This window comes from Muntiacus reevesi, chromosome 15, assembly GCF_963930625.1.
Source record: "Muntiacus reevesi chromosome 15, mMunRee1.1, whole genome shotgun sequence".
Taxonomy (NCBI): domain Eukaryota; kingdom Metazoa; phylum Chordata; class Mammalia; order Artiodactyla; family Cervidae; genus Muntiacus; species Muntiacus reevesi.
The window spans coordinates 61,308,296-61,334,116 of record NC_089263.1 but is presented as its reverse complement, the minus strand read 5'-3'; the positions used below and the strand labels follow the sequence as shown (position 1 = coordinate 61,334,116).

The 25,821-nt window shown below is 58.4% G+C and overlaps 1 protein-coding gene across 5 annotated transcripts; it reads left to right on the top strand.

The window, feature by feature from the left end:
• Positions 1-4,997: 4,997 nt before the first annotated feature.
• Positions 4,998-18,412, top strand: SLC25A29 (solute carrier family 25 member 29). Of its 5 annotated transcripts, XM_065906377.1 has the most exons (6): positions 4,998-5,334; positions 10,671-10,714; positions 13,257-13,716; positions 14,740-15,241; positions 15,592-15,675; positions 16,388-18,412. In XM_065906377.1, exons 4-6 carry the CDS (start codon positions 15,191-15,193, stop codon positions 17,120-17,122), a joined length of 870 nt encoding a protein of 289 aa, XP_065762449.1. In that variant the 5' UTR covers positions 4,998-5,334; positions 10,671-10,714; positions 13,257-13,716; positions 14,740-15,190; the 3' UTR covers positions 17,123-18,412. The 5 variants fall into 5 exon arrangements, with proteins under 5 accessions (XP_065762449.1, XP_065762450.1, XP_065762448.1 ...); XM_065906378.1 differs by having other exon boundaries at positions 13,646-15,241; XM_065906376.1 differs by having other exon boundaries at positions 13,257-15,241.
• Positions 18,413-25,821: the final 7,409 nt, after the last annotated feature.

Below are 25,821 nucleotides of genomic sequence, written 5' to 3'. Positions count from 1 at the left end.
GGAGGCCACACCCGCCCTGGGGACCATGGTGACTGCATCCAACTGAACGAAGATGCCAGAAACCCGCATGGTGTGGTGGCCACATTGGGGCTGGCGAATCTCAACTGAGACATGAACTCCACAAAATTCACCCAATAGGAGAACGCTGAGCATCGCAGACTTGGGAGGGGCCCCCAGGACAGGGACTGGCTGTCCCCAAGGGGTCCCAGGTCCTCCCCTCTTTGAGGCACAGAGCTGACTCACTCAGGGGGAGGCTGAGTCACTCCCAGAGTGGACCGGACCTGAGGCCAGAGGGACATCCAGACGGAAGACGTTTACCCACCGGGGAGACAGACCCGTGGGGCGGAGCCAGCCCATCAGCACCGGGTGCTGGGTCCACGTGGTCCCCCAGCACAAAGCCACCCCCACCCCACCCCACCCCACCGTGTTCCCTGCTGGGTCTTCCACACAGCCAGGAGCGGTGCAAGTGGAGACTGGAAAGCAAAACTGAGCCAGAGACCCCTGAATCTGTCCTGGGAGACAGTCTCCATCCCTGAAGAGGCCGGTTTCAATGCAAGTTTTACCCTCACCTGCTCCCTGAGGCCAAGGTGGGGCCTTGCAATCTGCACTTTTAGCTGTCTCCCAGGGAGACTCCAATCCCAGAGGTCTGGGGGGACCTGTGGCCACAGGGCAGGACAGTCCAGAGCCCAGGTCCCCTCACCCAAGGCTGCCTGCTCACCCCTGCTGTGTGCCAGGCCCTGTTTAGTGTTACTTAAGGTCCCTGCCCTGGTGGAGCAAACATGCTAGAGGAAAAGAGGTGTTAAACATTTAGAGGAACAGGCACTGTCATTATAGGAGCTGGGGCAGAGCCCCGTGGGATGGGGGCTCCGAAGCCAAGCCCCTTTTGAGGAGCTGAGAGTTGAGCGGGGACTTGAGCCCTGGAGAGGACTATGTCAGGCTGGGAGGAGGAGCGCCCGCCTTGTGGATACAGCCAGTGCAAAGGCCCTGGGGCAGGAATGAGCTTGCAGTTGTGAGGGTGCAGCCAGGTACTTCCGGCTCTGAGCCTGGGTTTTATTCCAAGTGGGGGGTGTGGGAGGCAGTTGACAGCCGCACCCTCCCCACTGGTCTGTGCCCAGGAGCTTTGGAACCGGTTTCAGTGGCTCCCATCCTAAAACTATACCTGCCCTGGCTCCAGCCTCACCCTGCACACCCTCCAGCTGAGCCCAACTCCCCACAGGGTCTACCCAGCAGGTGCCTCAGCCCACCCCGTACCCCACTCGCCCTGAGACATCGAGCTCCAGCCTTGCTCCCCACCCAACCCCGGGGGGCCAAATAGCCTCCCACCATTGAATTCAACAGATTCCAGGGGGAGAACCTTTTTCTTAAACCTGCTGCCTTTTCTAATTTTCCCACACCCAACCTGTCTTGGGTAAGGAATTACAAACGCTCTGCAAACAAAATCTCTGCCACACACTCTCAGTGACCTGGCCTGACCCCTGGTGCCCCACGGCACATTTCCCCTCCTTGCTGTCCCCCTACTGCTCTGGCCTTGGGCCCCTCCCACCTCTTCAAGGCTGGGGTCTGAGCCCCCTGCAAGGCGGCCTCTCCAGGGAGGGCGGGAGGGTCCTGGGGTCCTGTGGAACGTGGGAAGTTTGAAAAAGCACAGACTGTGCTGTAATCTTCTCAGGAAATGAAGCAGAACAGACATGGACCCCAGTGGCTGATGTAATGACGCAGGCCCAGTGCCTACAAACTCATTTCCTTGGCTAGGGCATCTTCACTTCCCCTGTCAGCTGTGTGGGAGGCCCTGGAGGCCAGGAAGGTGGGTCTGCCCTGTGCCTGCTCCAGGCTCAGAGCACTACCCAAGTGAACGATTCTCAGGCAGCAGGAATCACTTTTTTTTTAAATGCACGATTCTTTTTTTTTTTTTTTAGTTACTTGGCAGTGTCAGGTCCTAGTTGCGACTCTCGGGATCTTTTGAGGCACACGGGCTCTCTAGTTGCAGCGCGCCGACTTGCTTGCCCTGCGGCTTATGGTATCTTAGTTCCCCCATCAGAGATAGGCCTGCGTCCCCGGGAGCGCAAGGTGGATTCCTAACCACTGGAACCATCAAGAAGTCCTTGCATGAGTCTTTAGGGAGGGACGGCTTTCAGGGTGGTCTAATGGTTTAGTCAGCCAGCAGTACACCCCAGCGACGCCAGCCCCTAGCAGTGCCAGCTCTTGCCCCTTCCTCACTGCCTCCCCAAACACTGTTTCCAGCAGACTCTGGGATGCACAGGCAGCTGCCCTTGGGGTGCTCCTGGTTGGAGGTCGACCCCCAGCACCCACGGTGGGCACACCTGCCCCAGAGCCCACCCCTCTACTGCTCACCACTTGCTGGACCTCTGGCCCCAAAGCCAACGAGCCTCAGCCTGAACACTGGCTTCCCCAGTCCAGCCCCTCTCCAAGTCCTCCCTGCAGGGTGCAGGATCCATCCCACTGTTATAGCCACGCTTTCCGGGAAACAGACTCACTCAGAAGGACAATGCAGATAGTGGAGTGCAGTTTATTACACCGGCGGGCCCAAGGCAGAGTCTCCTCTTAGCCAAGGACCCCGACCAGCATTTGTGAAAATCTTTTATACCCCATGTGTACGATGTGTACGTGTCCAAACCCACCACCCCAATTCCCTTGAGACTTACATAAACAAAGGAAGGGTAAATACAACTACAATAACCCCATCATTCAAACAGTGTGTTCAAACAGTCAATAATCAATAAGCTCGCAGTTACATTCCAAATAGTTAATAACCGATAAACCTGTGTTTACATTCTGATAGATAGTGTCCGGAGGCAGGGGTGATTAGTGTCTGTTTTCTCTTAGGTGATGAGTAATCTGGATGTGATGTTCAAGGTTCTCCTGTCTGGAGGGAGTCTTATCTTTCCATTGTCATTCCCACAGGCACTAAGCAGAGAGTTCAGAATCCACTGGAGAGGTGACGGAGCACGATCAGCACAGACAGGCCTGAGATGGAGTCCAGGCCCTATGAATTCCTTCTTCACCACCACCACCTCTGTGGCTCCCCCACCTGGATGCCTGCAGGGTCTGCCCAAACGCAGCTTTCCCCAGGAAGTTTTCTGAAGCTCAAATACTGAGTGCTTCTTGTGTACCAGGCCGCTGGGCCTGCCCAAGGACAGGAGACAGGGCTCATGCAAGCTGCCCCAAGCATGACATTAACTTAAAGGCACTTGTGTTCTCTTTGTCTCTTTATCAATTGGTCCATAATAATTTTCTGACTTACTGCCCTGTTAAGGTTCTTGACTCTCCTCCAAAAACAGATACGGAGGCTGCAGGCATCTGTGCTTTGCCCCTTGAGGCCTCAGTAACCCAGGGACCCCCTGTTCCTAGAGGTGAGTCACCCGGATGTAGGTTGTCCAGTTTAATCGCTGTGACCTCAAGGCCTCCGGCCAGCTCCCACCTGGGTTTTGAGTCTGGGCTTCTCCTGGGGCCCACACGCTTTCGGGGCTCATGAGTCTTGTCAGAGGCTGGTGATATTCAAACCCAGGCCTCCAGACCCCTAGTTCAGGGCCCACCAGCCATCACAAGCACTGGACTAGGAGTCAGCAGACCTGGGTCTCAGATCAATGGATGTTCTCTTTAGATTCTAAGAATAAAAGGAAACCATGCAGAATCATTGGATTTAGAGTGGCCTCTGATCACCACGATAGTTACTTAATGCACCTCGGAGGTATCCCCTAGTAGCAAGTATATATAATCTTGAAAACCTGTCCCTGAGGTATATATCCATGGTAACCTCCTAGTCGATTTCGGAAATAGTAACGTACAAATAAAAGAACTGTGTGATCTGCAACCCGGAAACACCGGACTGTGTGTCTGATCTCAAGAGCGTGAAGGAAGTTGGGCGAAGGCCTTAAGTTATCATCTGACTCACGGTGAGGGAGAAAGCGCCCGGCCAAGCCGGGCAGTCCGACTTCACGAGGTGCTGGAGAAGAGAAAGGGGTAGTCTGACCCGGACGCTCCCCAGGGCGGGGGTCCCTGGCTGCGGCCAATCCCGGGGATGGGGAAAAGCGGACGCGGAGCAGAGTCGGATTCTGCTCTTACTTCACCCGCCCTCACCTCTCGCCGCCCAGCTACCTGCGTAGACCCGAGCCCAGCGCCCTCCCACTTGGCCTTCTCACATTCCCTCTCCACCGCCAGGCGGTCCAGGCCCCGAGGCCTTCCAGAGCCGCGGCCCCGTGACCAACCCCTTTAGCCACACCGCGCCCGATCTGGCCTCTCTCGCCTCGCAGCTCCAGAACAAGTCCAAGAACCTCCCCTCCGCACAGCTTTCCGCGGCTCCCGCAAGTTTGCGCCCCGAGGTCCTGGCCACGCCCTTAGACCCTCGCGCGGCGAGCCAGGAGGCCGGGAGCCCCGGAGCCCCAGGCCCACTGGCCGGAGGACGCACAGACGGGGGGCGGTGGGGCGAAGACTCCCCCCGAAGGGGCGTTCCGCCGCTCGAGGAGTGTTACAATTAGTGTCCCAGCCTACTGGCCTTGGAGGGTCCCGGCGCTCCACCTGCGTTAACCGCGGCGCGTCCCCATTATGCAAGCAAGGACCCTGAGCTTGGGGGGTGGAGTTGGGATCTGAACCCAGGCCCCACGGATCCCAGGCCGCCGGTCCAGAGCGAGGGCACGCCACCCCCCGCCCCGCAGATCCGCGTCGCGCAGGCCGGGAAGTTCCCAGGCCGCGCCGGCCCGGGGCTCCCCGGACGCACCGATCCCACCGTCCCGCCGCGGCGGCGCACGCCCAGCTTCCTCTCCGCCGGGGGCGGCGCGGGCGGGCGCACGAAGCGCATTCTTTGTCTGCAGCGCCTCCGCGCCTCCCCCGCCCGCCTGCCCGCTACGTGGCCCCGCCCCGCCCGCACCCCAGGCCCGCCCAGGTCCGCCCGGCCAATGAAGCGCCGCGGCGGCGCGCGGGGCCCGGGGCGTTGTCCGCGCCTCGCCCGCCCATTGGCTGAGCTCTGCGCCCCGCTCGAGCCCCGGCCGGCCGGCCCGGGGGGCGGGACGCGCGGCCCGAGGTGAGGGACCACGGGCGGCGTACGGAAGATCGCAGAGGCCGGCGAGCCGGCCTAGCGAGGGACAAACGCCCGGCAAGGAGTCGCGCGCTGAGCCGCCGCCACCGCTACTGCCAGACCCCAGCCTGCGCGGGGCTCCGTGCCAGAAGGCGGCGGCCAGGCCGAGTCCCAGCCCAGCAAAGCAGGGAGGGCCCCCGACGGTGACCAGCCCGGCGAGGGGTCAGCGAAAGAGGACCCGGAGGAAGGCGGCTTCACCGGGGACCCGGCAATGGCGCTCGACTTTCTGGCTGGATGCGCTGGGGGTAAGGAAGCGGGCGGGTCCTGCCCGGGCGAGCGCGGGGGCCGGGGACGCCCGGCGCCCGGGGACGAGGCGTCCGGCCTGGGAGGCCAGCTCACCTGCGACCTCTCGGCCCCGTGGCTTGCCCTATGGCTGAGATTTCCTCCCCTGTAAGATGGGTTAGCTGTGCTCCTGTTTCACGGGATTCTTGTGGGCGTGAATTGACATCAGGCCCGGGGGTCCCCTAGGGCGCTGTCCACCAAGGCAACTGTCTTTTAAGTCTTTCGCAGCACGTTCGGACGAGCGATCTGGGGCTCGGGGACATTACCGTGGCTGCCAGGGGACCGCCGGAAGGATGCCACGCCACCCTCCTTGCCGAGGCCAGCGGACGGCGAGGCTCCGAGCCCATCTCCCTCACGCCGTCCCCCAGCCTGCGCCGACCCGGAGCAGGGTCCCCTCCCTGGGCCCAAGAAGTTTGAAACTGCCTCCACCCCGTCTCCCGCAGCCATGTGGGTGGGCTGGGGCGGGGGGCTACCGGACGACCCCCTAGTGAGATGGCCTAAAAGGCGTGGGCCTGACCCCAAGCGCCTAGTCCCGCCTTGGCACCCGCCCCCTTCCTGCGCGGTTCTTCTGAGGAACAGACTGGCGGTGAGGGGGCGGGGGTGAAAGTGAAAGTCGCTCAGTCGTGTCCGACTCTTGGCAACCCCATGGTCTATACAGCCCATGGGATTCTCCAGACCAGAACACTGGAGTGGGTAGCCATTCCCTTCTCCAGGGGATCTTCCCAACCCAGGGATCGAACCCAGGTCTCCCACACTGCAGGCGGATTGTTTACCAGCTGAGCCACCAGGGAAGCCCCTGGGAGGGGGGCAGAGTAGGCCTTGGGCTCACGAGTGCACCCCATGTGGGGCACCTTCCCCGAGGCTGAGCTGCCCCGCAGCGCTGAGGCCCTGTGTCCCCCCCGCGGACAATGAGTCCGCATCCCTCTGGGCTGGCTGTGGCCTGACCATGGGCGCGGGGCCCTGGCACTTCCCTCTTTGGCCTTTAGTGTCTGTTTTTCCTGTAGAGTTAATTTATTCAACAGGTATTCACTGGGAGCCAGGTTTAGCTGTCAGGGAAGTGACAGAAGGACTGACAGAAGTGCCAGAGGACTGGCTGAGGGTCCCCAAGCCCTGCCCAAGCTCTGACACTGGGCACACTTGTCTCCTCCAGCAGGTCACCTGCCCCCCGGTGACTCTAATAACGCTCTCAGCTACCTGCCAGCCAGCGGCTTCCCTGGAGGAAGAGGAGTGTGGAGAGCAGCCTTAGGCACATAAACCAGCATGGTGCTAGCTTCCTGAGAGGAGGAGGCTGATGCAGAAGGGAGTGTGCTGGGAAGTGACCCAGACGGTTACCCAATCAGGCCTCCAGGCCCCAGACCTTTCGGGCACGTTTCTTCCAAGCCCAGGTGCCAGAGGAGACAGGAGGGGCCGACCTCCATGGACCAAGTTGTCAGTTTCGCCCTGTCCATTCCCCTCTCTGCTGTTCCCACCCCCCCTCCCAGGGACCTCCCCTTGTGTCCTGCCACCAGGCCGGGAGCTCCTCCAGGGTAGGGGGTGGGCAGACTCTTCTCTACCCCACCCCCAATGGGGGCTCAGTCCCAGGGCCAAGGCCCCTTTGCAGCTTCTTGAGGAGCGTGGGTTCTTTCCCCAGAGAAGCAGGATCCCTTCTGTATTCACACAGGTGTGCTGGGAGCTGCGGGGTTTGGGGCCGGAACACTCTTGGTAAAGTCAGACCCATCCCTTCAGACACACACGGTCAAGTCACCCTGAGCTCTTGCTCACCAGGGCCCCTGCCCATCCTCATCACGCCCACCTGGGAGAGACCCTGGCCAGGCCCTGGGTTGGCGAGTGGAAGGTACTCCACGGCCCCCAGACCTGTGGTCCTACCTGGGTCCAGGTGGACGCCTGGGGCTGGAGGTGCCTGTGCTTACCCCGTGGTGTGAGCAGAGATGGGCGAGGGTAGAAGGGACCCTCTCTTCTGGTGTTACTTGACCCAGGAGAAACCTAGGCCCCGAAAAATGCAAGGAGGCCGCCAGGCTCGTCCCTTCCCTCAGCCTCAAGGCGCTAGGGGCCAGTGACCTGACTGTCTCCCAGGCTCAGCTTTCACCTGAGGGGCCGTCCAGGAACCACGTCCGGGTGGCACCCCTAGCCTGAGCCCCAGAGGTTGCCTGGTTTCCTTGGGTTTGAGCTCCTCACCGGCTGGAGGTTCAGGGCAGGTGCAGGCTGTGTTTCTGCCCCCAGGGGTGGCTCTTCATTCATCGGCCGGGAGGGTAGATCCCTTCTGATTGGCTGCGTGTGAACCACGTGACCAACCTCCCCCTCTGGGAGGCGGGGTGGGGCCTTGATTGACAGCAGCCCTGAGGCCTTGCAGGGGGCTGGGTTAGAAGGGTCCCAGTACCCACTTCCACTCCCCCAAGAGCTAGAATTTCAAATTCAGAAAATTCAAAACATGCAATGAAAACGGGGGTGGGTCTCAAAGAATCGAAACAAAGTGTGTCTTGAAGACCAGAAACACAAAGGTGGAAGAGCTGAGGGACAAGACAGGCTTGGGGTGTCTTTTCACCCACCTGTGAGTGTTAGTGGCTCTAGAAGGAGGAAGAGGTCTGGCGGTGATGAGTATGATGAATAAATAATAGTGGAAATTTTCTCTGATCACTCTGCTGAGTGAAAGGGCTGAGGGTATTCCAGGCAGAGTTCTTTAAAGAAGAAAAGACACACCGTTGGTATCTCCTGGTGATATTCCCAAAATCTACAGATCAAAACCTCAGCAGCTTTCTGATAGAATAGATAAGTTATTGACAAAGGTGAATAGACAGGCTGCCTGCAGATTTCTCATCTGTGGCGCTGGAAACCAGAAGATTCGTGGTCGTGGCCAGAGTTAATGGCCTGGACTCGGTCCTCCCCAGAGCTGAGGACTGTCTCCCCTGATGGCATTAAAAAAACAGGTTTTGCAGATGAGTGGGAGTTCAGATGTGTTACCTCTGAGGGTCATAATCAAGAGAGGCTCCAGTGATGAAAGTAGAGACCCCAAGATGGAATAACCCTGAGTCTCGTGAGTTTTGAAGGTGAAGGTCAGTGGAAGATGGGTAGGGTGGGAATGTGCTTGGAGATGGCTCTTGGGGGTAAGGTGGGGCAGTAGGGGGCAGAGAAAGCCTCCTACTCTCACCCCATGGCGGGGCGGTGATAGTTCTTAACCCTGTTTCTACATGCAGGTTCCCTGATAGCTCAGTTGGTAAAGAATCCGCCTGCAATGCAGGAGACTCCAGTTCGATTCCTGGGTTGGGAAGATCCCCTGGAGAAGGGAAAGGCTACCCACTCCGGTGTTCTTGGGCTTCACTTGTGGCACAGCTGGTAAAGAATCCACCTGCAGTGTGGAAGACCTGGGTTCGATCCCTGGGTTGGGAAGATCCCCTGGAGAAGGGAAAGGCTACCCACTCCAGTATTCTGGCCTGGAGAATTCCATGGACTGTGTAGTCCACGGGGTCATAAAGAGTCAACGATTGAGCGACTTGCACTTTTAAAGTCTGAAGCATTAAACAAGGTGAAAAGGACATTATATAAGGATTAAAAATACAATATGTGAAGAAACATAATAACTCCTATTTACTTGTGGACATCCACTTACGTGGTAACCAGCTCTGATGGGAAGCAGGAGAGATGAGTGGTTAAGAAGGAGGGCTCCAGGCCCAGAAGGTTTGGGTCCAGATCTTGGCTCCACCACTTACCGTGTGGTGTGGACATATATCACTTTCCTGTGCGTCAGTTGCCTCATCTGTAAAATGGGCTAATAGTCCTTTATTTACATAAGAGGGAGAGTTGGTACACATACAAAGCTAAGAATAGTAACCAGAATGTGACTCAATGAATATTAGCCTGTTTAATTGCTCTATTATACATTGACATATAGCAATAAATATAGTAATAAATCACCAAAGCAATGGACATGAACTCGGGCAAACTTGGGGAGATGGTGAGGGACAGGGAAGCCTGGCGTGCTGCAGTCCACGGGGCCACAAAGAGTCGGACATGACTGGGCAGCTGAACAACAGCATAGCACTAAAAGCAGCGCTGTAAGATGTACACAGGTGGAGTTCCTGGGAGGACAGCACGGGTCAGTGGGGCAGTTAGCACACCTGTCTGAGCCTCACTCTCCTCCGTGAAGCGGAGTAACAAGACTGGTCCATGGGAATGCTTGTAACCTGCAGAGCACACAGAACTCCCACAGGCGCTTGTGAGCCGTTCGGGGTGGGGGCTGGGGGAGCTTGTCCTTTTCTGGAGGGGTGGATCTTTACAGGCCCTAGGCTGATACATAACCAAGCATGGACACAGAGTCGTGGGCGGCCACCCCGGGCACAGCGTGGCTCCCGAGCAGGGCAGGGGAGCGGTCAGTCAGCAGCTGCGATGCCTCACGTCCGGGTCGGCACTCCAGGACCGGGACAGCCCCGGGGGAAGGCTGACTCTCAGTCCTGTACAAGTGCAGAGGGTGAGGCTCAGACGCTGAGTCCTTTGTGAGCTCAGCCAGCTGGGAAATGACAGAGGGAGAGTTCAAACCTGGGTGAGGGGCTGGCCCCAAGTCCAGAACCCCTGGAGCCCCCAACCGTGCCAGGCATTTGGAGCAGTGGGAACATCTGAGAAATGGCTTCGACAACCTCCCAAGGGGCACCTTCTCTCTTTTTTAAACTTTTTGTTTTATATTGGAGCATAGCTAATTAACAGCATTGTGAGAGCATCACGTGGACAGTGAAGGGACTCAGCCACCCATATCCATGTATCCATTCTCCCCCAAACCCCCTCCCATCCAGGCTGCCACAGAACATTGAGCAAAGGTCCCTGTGCGCTACGGGCGGTCCTTGTTGGTTATCCATTTTAAATACAGCAGTGTGTGTACGCGTCCATCCCAAACTCCCTAACCATCCCTTCCCCTCAGCCTTCCCTCTGGCAACCCTAAATGCGTTCTCCAAGTCTGTGAGTCTATTTTGTAAGGAAACTTATTTGTATCATTTCCTTTTAGATTCCACATACAGGGGATGTCATACAGTATTTCTCCTTCTGTCTGAGTTACTTAACTCAGCAGGACACGCTCTGGGTCCATCCAGGTTGCTGCACCAAGGGGCACCTTCTTTTGTCCCCTGCAATGGGAGAGAGTCGCCAGCTTTGAGTCTGACAGATCCTGGCTCGGCCTTGGGATGGCCACCCTCCCCTCGCCCCACCCCAAGGGTCAGGGGCCCCCGGGATGTGCCAGGCACATCCTTGCTGGACCCATGCCCCACACGGCGGTTTCTGGGGCGTCTGGGTCACGGGCTGTCCTTTCTCTCCCCAGGTGTGGCAGGCGTGCTGGTGGGACACCCGTTTGACACGGTCAAGGTGAGCCTCTCATCGCCGTTTTATCCTCAGGCCATGGTGGAGGTGCAGACATTGGAGGGAGGTTTGCAAGGTCGGGGCGGCGGGATACCCCTTTCTGGTGACCATCTTAGGAGCCCCCCAAGGTCCTCCCACAGGTCAGAAGGTAGAATCAGGCTTCTCCCTGATGCCCAGGCGAGCAGCGGCCGGCCGGGCCTTTCCTCCTGGTCTGTTCCTCCATCTCCCAGCTGGGGCTGAACTTGGAGGTCCACCCTGGTGCTTGGCCCCCTGGGACAGAGGGACTGCCCAGAGCCAGGGGCATGCACCCTGTCCTCACCCAGAACGCCTCCAGCCTCCAGACTGCAGGCAAGGACTCAGAGAGAATTACAGAGAAATCACACATCAGCCTTTCCTGTGACCACGATCCCCCCAGAGTGGTGGGCCTTGGGACTGACACTGCCCAGGCATTTCTCGGGGGGCTGCAGAGAATAGCTCCGGGGAGGCGCCCCAACTCCCCCTCTCCACGAGCCCACTCCTTGGCATGGGATTGGGGCCCGGGTTTTCCGACGCCTCAATGGAAACCAAGAGAGTCCACGTTCCCAGCTGAAAACTCCCAAATAAGATCTGCCCTCTGTTGTTGGGGGTTTTGTCCTTAAACTAGCCAAGTCGGACCCCGTCCTCGCGGGCTTCCCTGGGAGCCCGGCGAGCTGCAAGCAGTGGGCCCTAGCCCAGACCCTGTAGCCCGCTGAACCCTGAACTTGGCTCCTCTTCCCTCAGGGGCGAGGGTGGAGCAAAGACAAGGATGTCACCCGTGTGTAGGCGGGCTTGAGAGACCCCCGTCTCCTCCTTTTTCAGGAACCCAGGTGTCCCTGGGCCGAGAACAGGTCCTGTGACTGCAGTTGGGCTGCATTTCCTCCAGCTCAGGCCCCGAGCACGTGCTCTGACCTTAGAAAGGTCTGTCCCAGTGTCCCAAGTGGCCCAGTGGTTAAGACTCTTCGCTTTCACCGCTATGGGCCGGGGCCCCATCCCTGGTCAGGGAACTAAGATCCTCCAAGCCACTCCAAAAACAAACAAGACAGGTCTCTCTGTGGGCCTTGCGCAGCTAGCTCCAGGACCCCTGACCGCCCACCTGCCGGTCACTTTACCTCCGGGCCAACTATTCTGACCTGCACACAGTGAGGGGCTGGCGAGATTTCCCGAAGCCTCCGGGCCCCGCACAACGGTGTGGTTTGTGCTGGATTGAATTGTTCGTTCCAAAGGGCATGGATTCCTTCCACCCCAGAGGGCAAGGCCAGGCTCTCTTGCCACGCAGCGGGCCCCCAGGTCCCTCCAGGGCTGGGGGAGCCTATCCACGTGGGGCCACCCTCACGTGCTGTGCACGCCTCTCAAAGCTACATCTGGCCCAGAAGTGTCTCCGATTCACTTCCTCTGCCCAGCTCTGCAGAGGCCTCTCTGAGCTGGGACCCGGCCAGGCCTTCTTTCAGGCGCCTCCTTGGGGTCCCCCCTGACCCCCCCCCCCCCAGGTCAGTCCCTCCAGGCTGGGGGCCACTTTGTTCTGGTGCCTCCAGCTCCCTCTGAGCTCCTGAGCCGTGACCAGCGCCCCAGGGGTAGCCCGAGCTCAGGAACCCCTCCACCGCTGGGCTCCTGCCCTGCCCCACCTTACCTGGCACCTGGGGTGGTCTTTGAGGAAATCCATTTGTAACTGATTTTGTTTTTGCCACTGCGGCCCACCAGCATCACCTCTGCGCAAACCCATCTTTAAAAAGCCAAGCCTTTTTAAAGGGGAAAAACAACCCACCTCTAGCAAGTCCTCATTGTCACTCAAGCTCGTGACCCTTCTTGTCCACCCCCACCCCCACGCGCTCAGACACTGTGACCTTGTGCTGATTCCAGGTAGAGCCGCTCAGCTCTTTTGGTTTAACTTAATGCCAAAGGCTTTTTTTTTTTTTCCTGGTTCTTTTGCATTATAAAAGTTAGGCATTCTTGGAACTTCCCCAGTGGTCCAAAGGTTAAGCTTCTAATGCATGGGGCCTGAGTTTGATCCCTGGTCAGGGAACTAGATTCCACATGCCACAACTAAGATCTGGCACAGCCAAATAAATAAATATTAAAAAATAATAATAATAATAATAAGCATTCTCAGTCAAAGAAAACAGGAAAACGCTGGGGTTTTAATTAAAACACATACATTAAAAAAAAACCCCACATACATACACACTTTTTTTGGTTAGCTTTCTATTACAAAAGTAATGTTCACCATAACAGACACATATAAACAAAACAAAAAAACAAAAACTAGTCCTTTATGTAACCTTTCCCCCAACCCTTGTTAATGATTTCTATCAGAAAACATACATGCACACAGGCCCATATATATTCCTGGCTTTTGGCAAAAGTGGGATTTACCCCCCAGCTCTGCAAGTGGTCATTTTCACTGAAGTGCTTCACATGGAGACCCACGCTCACGTGCTCACCGCCGAAGCACAAACCTGTGAGGGGAAATGAGGCAGCCCTCCCCCCAGAAACCCCCCTCCCCTCCTAACACCTCCGCCCCCCCCTCTTCCAGGCGGCCAGCATCCTAACTTCTCATCCACGGTCCTGTTTTCATGAACTTGGACCTGGGTTTCCGAATGCATGAGGGGACACCCACGTTGCAGTTCCATCCACACCATCTCGTGACTGCGACCTCGGCAGTGTGTCCCCCCGGGTCCTTGGAACTGAAATTTTAGTCCAAGATGTGGTTCACCTCTGTGGCGCCCAGAACCACAGCCACTTTGGACACACTATCTTCACACGCGTTTCTGTGGACGTGTCTGGGCCCTCTCTCACCAGGGAGCAGCCGGCCCCGGGCGGGGGGCGGGGGCGGGGAGGCCAGGGCCTGGCCTCGGGGGTCCCGGGCCTCGATGTGATGTTGAAATTTTGTGTTGCTTTAACTGCCTTTACTTTCTGAGCTAGGGGCTGTCTCCGTCCATAGCAAAATGTAACTTTGTTGTAGATGAGCGTAAGCCTCATCCCGGAGAGCGCTAGTAAGTACAGACCAGGTGAACCCAATGCTTCTCTTCTCTGCCCAAACCAGACCCCGGGCCTGGACCCCGCCCCACCACCCTGCACCCACCAGACTGCCCTCCCAGGCTGGCAGGGGCAGGGAGGGTATGAGATGAGCTTGCACCCAAGCACAGGTCCCGGGGTGGGGGCCCTGGGGGCTGGTTGAGAAACAGTAGCCCCACCTCGATCGGGGGTTCTTTATGCGGGGTCTCCCAGCCCTGGGGGGAAGCTGGGAGCCTCGTGGGGTTGATGTATAAATGACCAACTTTTCCAGGGGTGGGTCTGTCAATCCTCCAATGAGATCCTACTACCCCCAAGTGTTAAAAACCTCAACTCTAGATTCTATAAGACTCAGGCCACATTTTACCCCAGACCTGGTTCCCCCAAACCTCCCAGAGTGCCCATCCCAGCCCCAGGGGTCAGACACAAAGGGGAGATCCCCTGCAGCCTCTCGTGGGACCCGAACTGGACCAAGCCTGGGCGTGAAACCCAGTCCAGCCTGCCAGGATGGCACTGGGGTGTCCGTAAGTCTGACCCATGGAAGGCAGGGCACGGCTCCGTTTCACATCATCTCTGCTGACACGGCCTCCTTGGTGCCAGTGTCAGGGGCCACAGGAGGAAAAGCCAGTCCTCCAGAGACCCCTGGACGTCGAAGGGAAAGTGGGAAGCCTCCCATCACAGAAGCAACCTGACGCAGAGCTCATGAAGATGCCCTCAGAGTTCTTGAGTGGTTGTGCTCTTCTCCGAGCTGGCAGCCAGGGTGGGGAGGGGTGCTGGGGTGGTCAGCGGCCTCTCAGAGCAGTGGTCGCCAGCGTTGAGGTCCCCGTGTGCAGGCATGAGATTTCTTTTTTGCTTACAACACATTTTTTTCTGTAAGTGCATTCGCCAGTACCCTCAACACCACTCTGGCCACGACCAACACAGCCACTCATGTCCCTGGAGAGGACAGCCTTGACCGAGTTGCAGGATCTTTCTGAGCCTCGGTTTTCCCATCTTTGAAACAGGAGTGACCCGGACCCCACTTCAGCCAGTGATCACGACGGAGCCCCTCTCCACTGCCTGGCACAGAGAGGCGCTCACGCCACGGCCAGGGCTGTAGTGGGGATCGTGTCTGAGTCAGAGCTGAGCCCAGGGCCGAACCTAGCTCACCCACCTCCCCCAGACACGGGAAGAAAAGATGCTTCTGCTCTGACCCTGGGGGATGAGTGTTAAGGACTCATATAAGCTCTCTGTGGACCAAGAGTGCTTTCTTTGGCTCTGGCCTGCTGGGCTCCGAGGGCCCTCGAGCCCTGGAGCTGCTGACTTGGTCCCAAGGAGGCGACCAGTGGCTCTCCGCTCACCGCTTTACTAACTCATGACCACTGCCCTCCCCAGGGGCCACCAGCAGAAACCAAGCGGAAGGCCCGAAAGGCCCAAGGCTCCTCACTGAACACCCAGTGGGCATTCCCAGCCCCGATGCAGAGAGTGCGTGGTGGGGTGTTAAGACTGGACACCCCTTGGGCATCGGCCAGGACTTGCTTCCGGGATGGTGGGAGGTCTTGGGAGATGCCTTAGGCCCCACTGTCAGTACCTCGTGCGGAGATAGTGAACAGGGGTCTTGGGGGCCCCCACCCCTCTGCAGCTGGTTGTCTCCATGACTGTTTGTCCACAGACAGCCCTCCCTAAAAATGGCACAGATATCCAGCCCCCTCCCTGGGATTCCAAAAGCCACAGAAAGCTCCTTGGCTCCCTGCCTCATGGGTCCAACCTCAGGCCTCCTGGAGAGAGTCTCCCCGGGGGTCCTGCGTGCCGGCCCCAGAGAGCTGGGCACTCTGACTCCACGCGGCCACTTGACTTAAACTGGGTCCTCCTTCCAGGTGCGGCTTCAGGTCCAGAGTGTGGAGAAGCCCCAATACCGAGGGACCTTGCACTGCTTCCAGGCCATCATCAAGCAGGAGAGTGTGAGTGCCTGGGGCCCATGGGGGTCAGGTGGGGCACCAGCCTCAGCCTTGCCTCTGCAGTGCTGTGGGTCTGGACCACAGGGGCTTCCCTGACAGCTCAGTTAGTAAAGAATCCGCCTGCAATGCTGGAGACCCCAGTTTGATCCCTGGGTCGGGAAGGTCCGCTGGAGAAGGGATAGGCTACCTACTCCAGTATTCTTGGGCTTCCCTGGTGGCTCAGCTGGTAAAGAATCCACCTGCAATGTGGGAGACCTGGGTTTGATCCCTGGGTTGGAAGATCCCCTGGAGAAGGGAACGGTTACCCACTCCAGTATTCTGGCCTGGAGAATTCCATGAACTGTATAGTCCATGGGGTCAAAAAGAGTGGGACACGCCTGAGCCCCTTTGCCTTTCACTTTCTCTCAATGGACCACAGGAGGTGGAGCAGGGCATCCCGCCTCTGCGATGCTGTGGCCCCTGGACCGCAGAGCCGGGAGAGGAGGGGGTGGGCAACTCAGGGGCACAGCCAGTCTTTGGAAACGGGAGGGCGGGCGTGCCCGGGCCTCTCAGATTGAGAACCTGGGTTCTGATCAAATTCTGCTTGGTCCTCATGAGCAGCTGAGGTGGGTCGGGGCAGCCACCACCGGCATGGAGGGTCCCGGGGGGAAGGTGGTGAGCAGCTCTATAGACTCCAAGCCGGAGCGCACCTGACGCCTCTCCGTGCGCCCCGCAGGTGCTGGGCCTGTACCGAGGCCTGGGGTCGCCACTCCTGGGGCTGACCTTCATCAACGCACTGGTGTTCGGAGTGCAGGGCAACACCCTGCGGGCGCTGGGCCGGGACTCGCCGCTGAACCAGTTCCTGGCGGGCGCGGCGGCAGGGGCCATCCAGTGCGTCATCTGCTGCCCCATGGAGCTGGCCAAGACGCGGCTGCAGCTGCAGGAGGCGGGGCCGGCGCGCACCTACCGCGGGCCCCTGGACTGCCTGGCGCAGATCTACCGGCAGGAGGGCCTGCGCGGCGTCAACCGGGGCATGGCGTCCACGCTGCTGCGCGAGACGCCCAGCTTCGGCGTCTACTTCCTCTCCTACGACGTGCTGACGCGCGCGCTGGGCTGCGAGCCGGGCGACCGCCTGCTGGTGCCCAAGCTGCTGCTGGCGGGCGGCACGTCGGGCATCGCGTCCTGGCTCTCCACCTACCCCATGGACGTGGTCAAGTCGCGGCTGCAGGCCGACGGGCTGCAGGGCGCGCCACGCTACCGGGGCATCGTCGACTGCGTGCAACAGAGCTACCGCGCCGAGGGCTGGCGCGTCTTCACGCGGGGGCTGGCCTCCACGCTGCTGCGCGCCTTCCCGGTCAACGCCGCCACCTTCGCCACCGTCACCGTGGTGCTCAGCTACGCGCGCGGCGAGGAGGCCCGGCTCGAGGGCGACACCGGCTCCGCCGCCCTGGCCCAGCCCTCCAGCCTGTGATGCCCCCCGCCCCTCCTTCCCGGGGGCCGCTTTTCCAAAACGCAGCCCAGACTCTTCCAAAACTGTAAATGGGTCCCCCGCCGACCGCCCTGCCCCAGACGCCCGAGACTCCATGGACTGTGGGCTCCGTCAGACCTGGGTTGAATTCCACTCCTCAGCTGGGTGGGCCTTGGCTGCTGTTCTTGACCGCCTTTGGCTTTTCTCGGCTGTGAAATGGGGAGCCTGTTCCCCGTGTCGTACTGTCAGGAAGCTCAGAGATGCTGCCTGTGGAGCACCCAGCCTGGCACTGTTACTGGCTTCTGGAGTCTTCCAGAAACCCAGCCAGCACTCCAACCCTTCCCTGGGATCCCGGCCACACCTCCAGGGGGGTTTCTGAAGACCCACCAATGGGCTTGCCAGTGACTCATTACCTCTCAAATCCTCCAGCTGCAGAGCTCCAGGAACACTTCTAGGCCACCGGTCCGGTCTGTGTTAGGAACGGAGGGGCAGCTCAGGCGCCTTCTGGGGTCCCAGAACCTAACCCCCTGCCAGTACACCCCAGCTTCTCCAAGCTGCAAGGCTGGGAATACCCCTACTCCTGCCACTCCCACTGGAGGGTAACCTGGGGACCACTAAGAAGCCATGGAACCTTCTGGAAGTTCCACGTTAGCTCAGGAGCTGGGGTGGGGGAGCAGGCACAGGTCAGTGGAAGGGGAGATCACCACAGTTAAACAGAGCCATGGCAAGGGGGGGGTCTTACCACTCTCTGAGCCTCAGGATGCCCTTCTGTAAAATGGGGACATGACTCAGCTGATGTCTGTGGCCCAGGCCCACTGCCGATGGCCGGGCTTCCCCGAGGTTTGCAGAGGGGTCAGCAGGGAGAACCCTGTGGGACCCCTGAGCCCTGGGAGATGGTGTCTTTCCCAGGCAGTCAGTCTCAATGCTTTGCGTTCCCGCGAGTCCCCGGCGGGGCCTGTGAGTAGGCACAGGTCTGACCAGTTTGGGCCCCTCGAGGCCAAAGGGCATCTGCGCCCACGCGACCGGGGCCGTCACTAGAAGCCGGCCGGTGGTGTGAGCTCCGGCAGCCTGGGCACGGCCGGCACCTCGTGGCCGGGAGACCAGACAGGGAGGCGAATGCTTTTGCACAAGTTGGAGGTGACTGTGGCCTCCACGGTGACTGGAGGTGACTGGCCCTACTCCCGGGAGGCGGGCTGTGCTCAAGGAAGCCAGGATGACCCTCCCCCCAGCCCCTCCCCACCCCCTCACCCCCACGTGGCATCATTGTTGTACAGAAACCTCCGAAAGGGAATAAAGTGCTCTTTGTTTTTTAAGAGTGAGGTTTCATTTGTGTATCACAGAGGAAGGGGGTTCACCCCCACCCCCTCACAGGAGTCGAAGGGGCCGGCCTGGTGGTTGGCCTGACCCAGGCCAGCGACAGGGCACCTCCAGACCCTCAGTTTCCCCATCTACAAAATGGGGCTAATGGAGGCGTGAGGGGCGGACTGAAGTTCACCAACATGCTGGGTGCAGCCTCAGCCAGGTAGTGAGCGCGTCTCCGTCTGTTGTGACCCAGGGAGGGGAGGCCCGGTCCCTTCCCAGCGGGAGGGTGGGCAGGGCAGGCGCGTGGGCAGGGTAGGCACCTGGGCAGGGCAGGCGCTGTGTGCCGTGAGCTCCCTGAAAGGACTGAGGTGGGAGGGCTCAGGGGACCCTAGCTGAGGCCAGAATCCGGAGGAGGGAAGGGCAGAGCGGAGCTCTGTGGGGAGGATGGACTTGTCCTGAGCTTGACCTAGACCAACCTAAGGATCCCTGAGGGCTTGCTGAAGGAGGCCTTCCGTGCCAGAGGGGTGCCTTCCTGTCCGCCCACCCCCACTTCTGCTCAGCCTCCCGGAATCAATCCGGGCCACCCTGGGTCTCCACAGCTCCGAGCCTGGAGACTCCTTTCAACCGCTGAGCCAGAAACCTCTGCCCCCCGGCAGAGGAGAGAAGAGAGCTGGAGAGAGAGGCCCAGCTTCCCCCCAGGAGCGCTCTGGGATCCTGCGCCCTTACAGCCCGCCGAATCCCCCATGCCAGCCTGTGACGTCAGGCTTGTCTGCAGTTTCCAAGGACAGGAGGGTGGGAAGGAGCTGGCTGGTGACCCCAGGCCAGGTGTCCTCAGACAGGTTAACCCAGGAGGGCCCCCACTCCCCGGTCCTAGGCAGCGGCTCCTTCCTCAGTGAGGTCCCCTGCCTCACATTTCTATTTCCTCTGAAAGAAACCAGGCAGATGCTAAAGCCCAGGGTCCCCGCTCCCAGCCTAGCTGCTGATGGTCAGACACCAAGAGAGGAGGGGTTAGGAGAGGTGTCGGGTTTACACGGGTCTTTTGACATTTTGTTTTCTCCCTGATCTTTATTAACGTGGTAAAAAGTAAAAGATGCAAGCGGAACCCAGGCTGTGCAGTGAGAAGGAAGACCTGACTCCTGCCTCTTCCTGGCCGTGTGCCCCTCCTGGGGCGTCTCGGGCAAGTCCCAGCAAGTGGGAACATCCTCTCTCCCTGGGCAAAGCCGGGCCCAGGTCCTGACCATTCCGTTCTTCGCTGTCTTAAATTGGCAGTTATCTTGGAAACTGGAGACTGTAGCAGTTTCCAGGGCTGCCATAGCAATGGCCCACAGACCGCGTGGCTAAAATCACAGAGATTTCTTCTCTTAGCTTCTGGAGGCCAGAAGTGTGAAATTCAGGCGTCAGCAGTGTTGGTTGCTTCTGCAGGGCCCGAGCAGGAATCTCTCCTGGCCTCTTCCAGCACCTGGTGGCCGGCAGTCCTTGGCTTATAGGCACGTTGCTGCAGTCTCTGCCTCCATCCTCAAGTCATCTTTTCCCCTGTGGGTCTGTTGTCTTTTTTGCTACTTTTTTACCCACACCAGTTGACTTGCAGCATCTTAGTTCCCTGACATGGATTGAACCCGGGCCCCCCAGCAGTGAAAGCCTGGAATCTTAGCCACTGGACTTCCAGGGTCCCTGTCCTCTTTTCAGGAGGACACCAGGTTGGCTTAAGGACCCGCCTACTCCAGGATGACCTAACTAATAACACCTGCAGAGACCATTGTCAAATGTCACATTCACAGGCACCAGTCAGCTCCCAAAAGCTCTTGAAAGTCAGCACTGGCGCCCTCATTTTACAACAGAGGACACCATTTGGGGGGCCTGTCTAGGGTCACGAAACCAGGGGCTGCTGGGGCCGGAGCCCCAAGGCCCTACAGGTCCACAGCCCTCACTGCACCCCCTGCCCCGGTCCGGGGCAGCCTCCACTCACCAGCGGAAGCTTCACAGGAGCCAGGAACAGCCGGGGCTGTGCCCTGGCCTCTGATGGCCTGAGTTAATCAGAAGACCCCAGATGTTCTCTGGATAAGCCAGGCTTCCGTGACTGGAGTGGAGTTCAAGCCGCAGAGGCGCCCGGGACAGGGCCAACTCCACTCAGTCGGCCTGGGCCTCAAGTTCTGTCCTGCAGGGGCGCCCAGGCCTTGACCTCCTGACACCCGGCAGTGGCCCGGGTCACAGCGTCCACCGTGGTCAGGGCACACCCCTGAAGGCCGCTGGGAACAGAGCCTATGCAGACCCTCACTCAGCCCCTGGAACTACCCTCCCCCCACCCCACCACCCCCACACACATGTACACACCCAGAACTTCCAGGCTGGGTTTTTCCAGATGAGCCAGGGGTGAAGGAAGGCAAGGAGGCAGGAGCGAGTGAAGCCCAGACATGGGGCCGGGAGGCCAGTGGTGATGGGTGATCTGCTGGGAGCCTGCAGGCTGAGGAAGAGTGACCATCACAGAGCAGGACCCCTTGGAGGCAGCCTGGAGGGGGCAGGTGTCCGTGAAGACAGTTTGGGGGCAGCCACGGGCAGGGGCAGGGTCATCAGGAGGAAGCAGCCAAGGCACGACGGGTGGATGATCCCCGGGCAGACGCTGAGGTCCCCGGGGCTGGTGGGAGCAGAGGACCCGGCACTCGAGTCGGGTGACTGCCGCAGAGTGGGGCTCAGAAAGGGATGAGCAGCCCACGCTCTGGCCTTGGGGTTTCTCTGCCCCCCTCACTGAAGCCTCCACCTCTCCCACCCTCCCAGTACTAGGTCCTGACCTCATCCAGGGAGATAAGGCTTCCTGGGGCCACTGCTCCCCCTGCCGCATTCTCCATGGGCAGGTGTCCCCCTTCCCCGGTCTGGGGGCAGCCCCAGGCCTTGATCAGATCGCCCCTCCTGCATGCCTATGCTCCCCTCCAACCCAGGCCGCCCTACAAGTCCAGCAGTCCCAGCCCCGCCCCCAGCTCAGCCCCAGCTCCGCCGTTGGCCCCCGGTTGGCAAGTCTCTCTTCCTCCTAAATTCTGTCTCTTCCTCCTAAATTCTCCGAGGTTGACTTCCGGCCCCCAGCCGCCCCTCCTCCTGGCAGAGAGGTCCCCCACTTTCCGCTGAGGAAAACGAGGCTCCCAGGGCCAAGGTCATGTGCCTTTCGGTTAGCCAGAATGCCTAGGTCTGTGCAAGCAGGCTGCCCTCCCCCCGCGCCGGGCTGGGGTCTTCCTGCAGGCCGGGGGCTCGGCCACAGGCGGGACCACTGGAGGATGGGTGAGCACCCACACCCCTCACCCGGGGCCTCGGGGGGCCCGCAGGCCGGCCCCGGGGGGTCCGCGCCTGTGCTGACGCTGAGGGGCCCTAACTCGCCCCACCGTGTTCGGGCTCCGGAAACCACCCTGCGTCTCCACGGGGGCGGTTGGCTTTCGGGGGTCTCAGGACCCCGACACCATGCATCCACTGGCACTTGGCCCCGCCCTGCCCGCTGGAGTGATGAGCACAGTGCCCCCCACCCGTCACCGCCCTGACACGCTCCTGAGACGCAGAACTGAGCGAAGCCTGCGTGGGGCGTGGGCCCAGGGCCGATCTCTGCCAGGGCAGAGCCAGGAGGTGATGGCAGAGCGGGAGGGGATGGAAGCGGCGGGTGGACCAGATGGCACACCCTTCCCCGGGGGCCTGCTCTGAGGCTGCGCTCCCTCCTGGCCCCTCTTTCTTTCACAGCACGTCCCAGATCTCTCTTCTCTCTCCTGCCTTCTCCTCCACCAGATGTAATCCAAGTCCTGTTCGTGCCCTTCCGTCAGCCCCTGACCCATCACTGGTGCTGAGTGAGTGACCCTGACAATTTGACAGGAAGCTTTGGAAATGAAAAACTCCAAGAGGGAGGGGAGGGGAGGGTGGAAAAGTAGGTCGAGGCTGGGGCTTAGGATTTTATCGGATCTTGTAGGAACAGGCAGTCACAGTAGCTTCTGGTGTGGCGGCAACCCCCGCGCTGGAGACTGGCATAGTTGCCAGTGGCAGGCCAGAGAGGAGTGGCCGGGGCCAGACCTAGGGGCTGAAGCCGCTGGCAGTGAGAGCCAGACCCAAGACCAGGAGATGTGAGCCAGGGCCCACAGAAGTTACCAGAAAGTGAATAAAAACAGAATTGTTTTATGAAGATAGCTTAAGAGCCAGAGAGGCTGACGAGCTGGGAACCAGGTGGGCACTGCAGACAGGGACCAGGGATTCTTTGCAAGGGGGGTGGAGATGAACTGTGGCAAGCAGAGTGCAGTGGAAGTCAGGGAGCCTGAGTCACTGACATTGCCAATGACCCTCATCCATGGCACGAGTGATCTACGGAATTCCTCCAAAGGCAGTCTAGAGGAATTAACTGAAAAGGTGTTCACAGTGTGGGGTGTGGTCCTGAGTCCAGCTCTGTGTTATTACAGCCGGGTGGAGGTATGGGCCCGAGCGAGGAAGGACGCCTATTATCTGGGGGGACCACTGAAGCAACTCCAAAGCCCCAGCAACCCCAGGTCCTTCCCAGCTCAAACCTGAAGATGCACACACTCTCACCATGGCTGTTCCTCCATACGGCTGGACTGCAGACCTTCCCTCCGCAGTTCTGGGCCTCATGTGGGCGTGGACTTGCCCCCTCCAAAGAGGAGGCAAAGTCATGTGAATTAAGGAGTAATAATAAACCCCGATCTGCAGTCCAGCAGTCACCAGGACCCTAGCTGGATGAGGGGAGGGCTGAGTATTTTCTTCCCCTGCCCCCAAATCCTATCTAGCTCTCAGTATGTTTACCAAGCTTTAGAGTCTATCCCAGTTAGGAATAAGTTTTTTTTTTTTTTGCAGGGAGTTTCCATAATTACCAGAGGGTCATGGGTAATTCTGCATGAGAATTTCATTTGGTTGTGCTTTCTAAAAAGTGGGTGAGGGGGCTTCCCTGGTGTTCCAGTGGTTAAGACGAGAGCTTACGGCCACTTGTATTATGTAATGTAACTCAGTGACAGGCGGCTTAGAGATCCAGGAACAAACAAGAACCACAGGCATTAAAAAGCTTAACAACATTATGCGTTTATTATATTTTATAGAGCCATGTTACACATGCTTGGTGCTTCAAAGTGAGTTATCATTAAATGTTTTTCTGGATGCAAAGCCATCTGATGCTTGATGCGGATGCCTTAAATACTATAATATTTCTGCATCTATGACCTATGAGCTAAGGAAAAACCAAGGACAATTCCAGAAATGGAAAACAACATTTAAGAAAAAGATGTACATGAGACACAATGCCAAGTCCTTGAGCCAGGGCCCACAGAAGTTACCAGAAAGTGAATAAAAACAGAATTGTTTTATGAAGATAGCTTGACCCATCACCATCTGTAGATAACAGAGCCTGATACCAGTTACGGATGTTGTAGAAAAAAGCTGTTTGGTACTGATGCCCTTTCCACCTCCATACTGTATGCAGACAGCGAGCAAGCCCCCAGGTAGAGCAGCAAACAGAATATAGCACAGCAACCGGCCCCTTCCTGTGACATCCCAATGCTGCTTCTTATGGTGTCTGAAGGTCTTTAGTGAATGAAAAGCAATCAATCTGATCAAACGACATTTTGCGGAAAATCAATCATCTTGCTTTAGATGGATGTGACGCCACCATGCTCACCTCCCCTGCAGACTCCCCGAATGCGGGCTAGGGACCTGAGGGCCGGGATGACCAGTCTGGGGAGTTTGATTTGCCTCCTGACCTAAGGCCCATGTTCTACCTCAACATCCCCTTCCGGTTTTCATAAGAAGGGGGGCGGATGAAGAGTGTCCGCGGTGTGCTGCCCGCGTCTCCCGTCAGCTCTCCGTCCATCCCCAGCTCCAGCAAACATCCGCTCCTGACAAGGCACTCGGGGACCACTCTGGCCCCGGCCTTCCGCGGGACACGCCCACTCGCGAAGGGCCCGCCCCTCCTGCTGCCGCCTAGGCTCTTAAGGGTCGCGCACTGACTCGGCCTTCAGGCAACCCAGGAACCCAAGCAGAGTCTGCATGGTCCGGGCAGTTAACAATCAAGGCGCATCAGGGTCGGGAAGCTGGGGTGCAGACCTAGCCAGCCATGCAGGCGAATGCTTCTGCGCAGGCGCGAAGGTTCCCGAGGGCACGTTCTGGAAAGCGGAAGCGCAAACCGTGGAGGGCGCGACTACGGCACAGCTCGGGGGCTGAGCCTCCTCCGTGACCTCCTGGGGTCAAAGGAGCGCACCCCCGCGGTCGTGAGCTCTGACAGGCGCTTCACCAGCACCGAGGCCAAGGGGAGCCAGGCCAAAGGGCTCTGCGGTCGGACAGGCGCCGGGGAGGCCAGGCGAAGGCCGCCCAGTGGACAGAGGCCTCGCGGGCAGCGCACAGGCCGCCGGGGAACCGTTTCGGCTCTCACCACTGCTCTGACCTCTGGGGTCCTGCTTCTGCTGGTGGTCAGATGTCAAGAAGATGGACCTGAGGACTAATAGTGTGGCCTTGCTAAGCACGCTGACCCCAAAATCAGAGGAATCGAGGTACAGGAAGCGATCCACGTTCTCTGCCTGTAGCTGTCCTGGGGTGGATTACCAGGTTTCCAACTCAAAACCGGAGCGGGCCAGGTCTTCCTGTGTCGCAGACACACATCCCGAGGTGAACGTACAGTAGGTAGGTCTGGCTAAGACGTGCGGGCGGCAGCAAACCCCCTGACAGCGCTTCAACAGCCTCCGTCTCTGGAGGCCACTTGCTGAACGAAGGACTCTCATCTATTACGGAGAAACCCACTAGAACTCGGCAACATCCGCAGGCCTCCAGCGGAGTATCCCAATGGTTTTCATTTTACTCAAATTTAATAAAATAATTGACATTTAAAAGAATGTACATGAAAACCAAATTGAAAAAAAATTTTTTTTTTTGTCAAACCCACAGGCCTTGAATCTAGGTACAGCACACAAACATCGTATGAAACCACCAGTGAGCTCAAGGTCACCTCGGAAAATAGATGCCACTCTGGGGTGACAGTTCTTTATACAAACACTAGGCTTCCCCCTAAACCCCCACCGCCAAAAAAGGGGGGAAAATGATATAAGGAATCCAAAAATAGAAAACAACATCTTGTTAAATGTAAACTTACCCTCTGAAGTTTTTTATATTACATATGCTAGAAACATGCATTTATCTCAGCTCAGATGTAAGAAAATACGTCTCAGTGTTACTTATAAATCAGATTAATCCAGACAATTGACTGTTAGAACACCATTTCAAATTTTAGTAAATTACATCTTTAGCAAAATTATAAATTCTAACCACAAGCAGAACGGGTGTTAAGTTATACCCAATGAGAACTACCTCTATAAGCTGTCACTCACTCGTGTCCTACACTACTGTTGTAAATTGAGAGTGCTATGTCAAGGAGGAACTTAGGCGTT

Coding starts and splice junctions, on each gene's coding strand:
- SLC25A29 (XM_065906375.1), top strand. CDS start 5,301: ATGGCGCTCGACTTTCTGGCTGGATGCGCTGGGG. Junction 5,335..10,670: donor TCTGGCTGGATGCGCTGGGG/GTAAGGAAGCGG, acceptor TTCTCTCCCCAG/GTGTGGCAGGCGTGCTGGTG. Junction 10,715..15,591: donor ACCCGTTTGACACGGTCAAG/GTGAGCCTCTCA, acceptor TCCTCCTTCCAG/GTGCGGCTTCAGGTCCAGAG.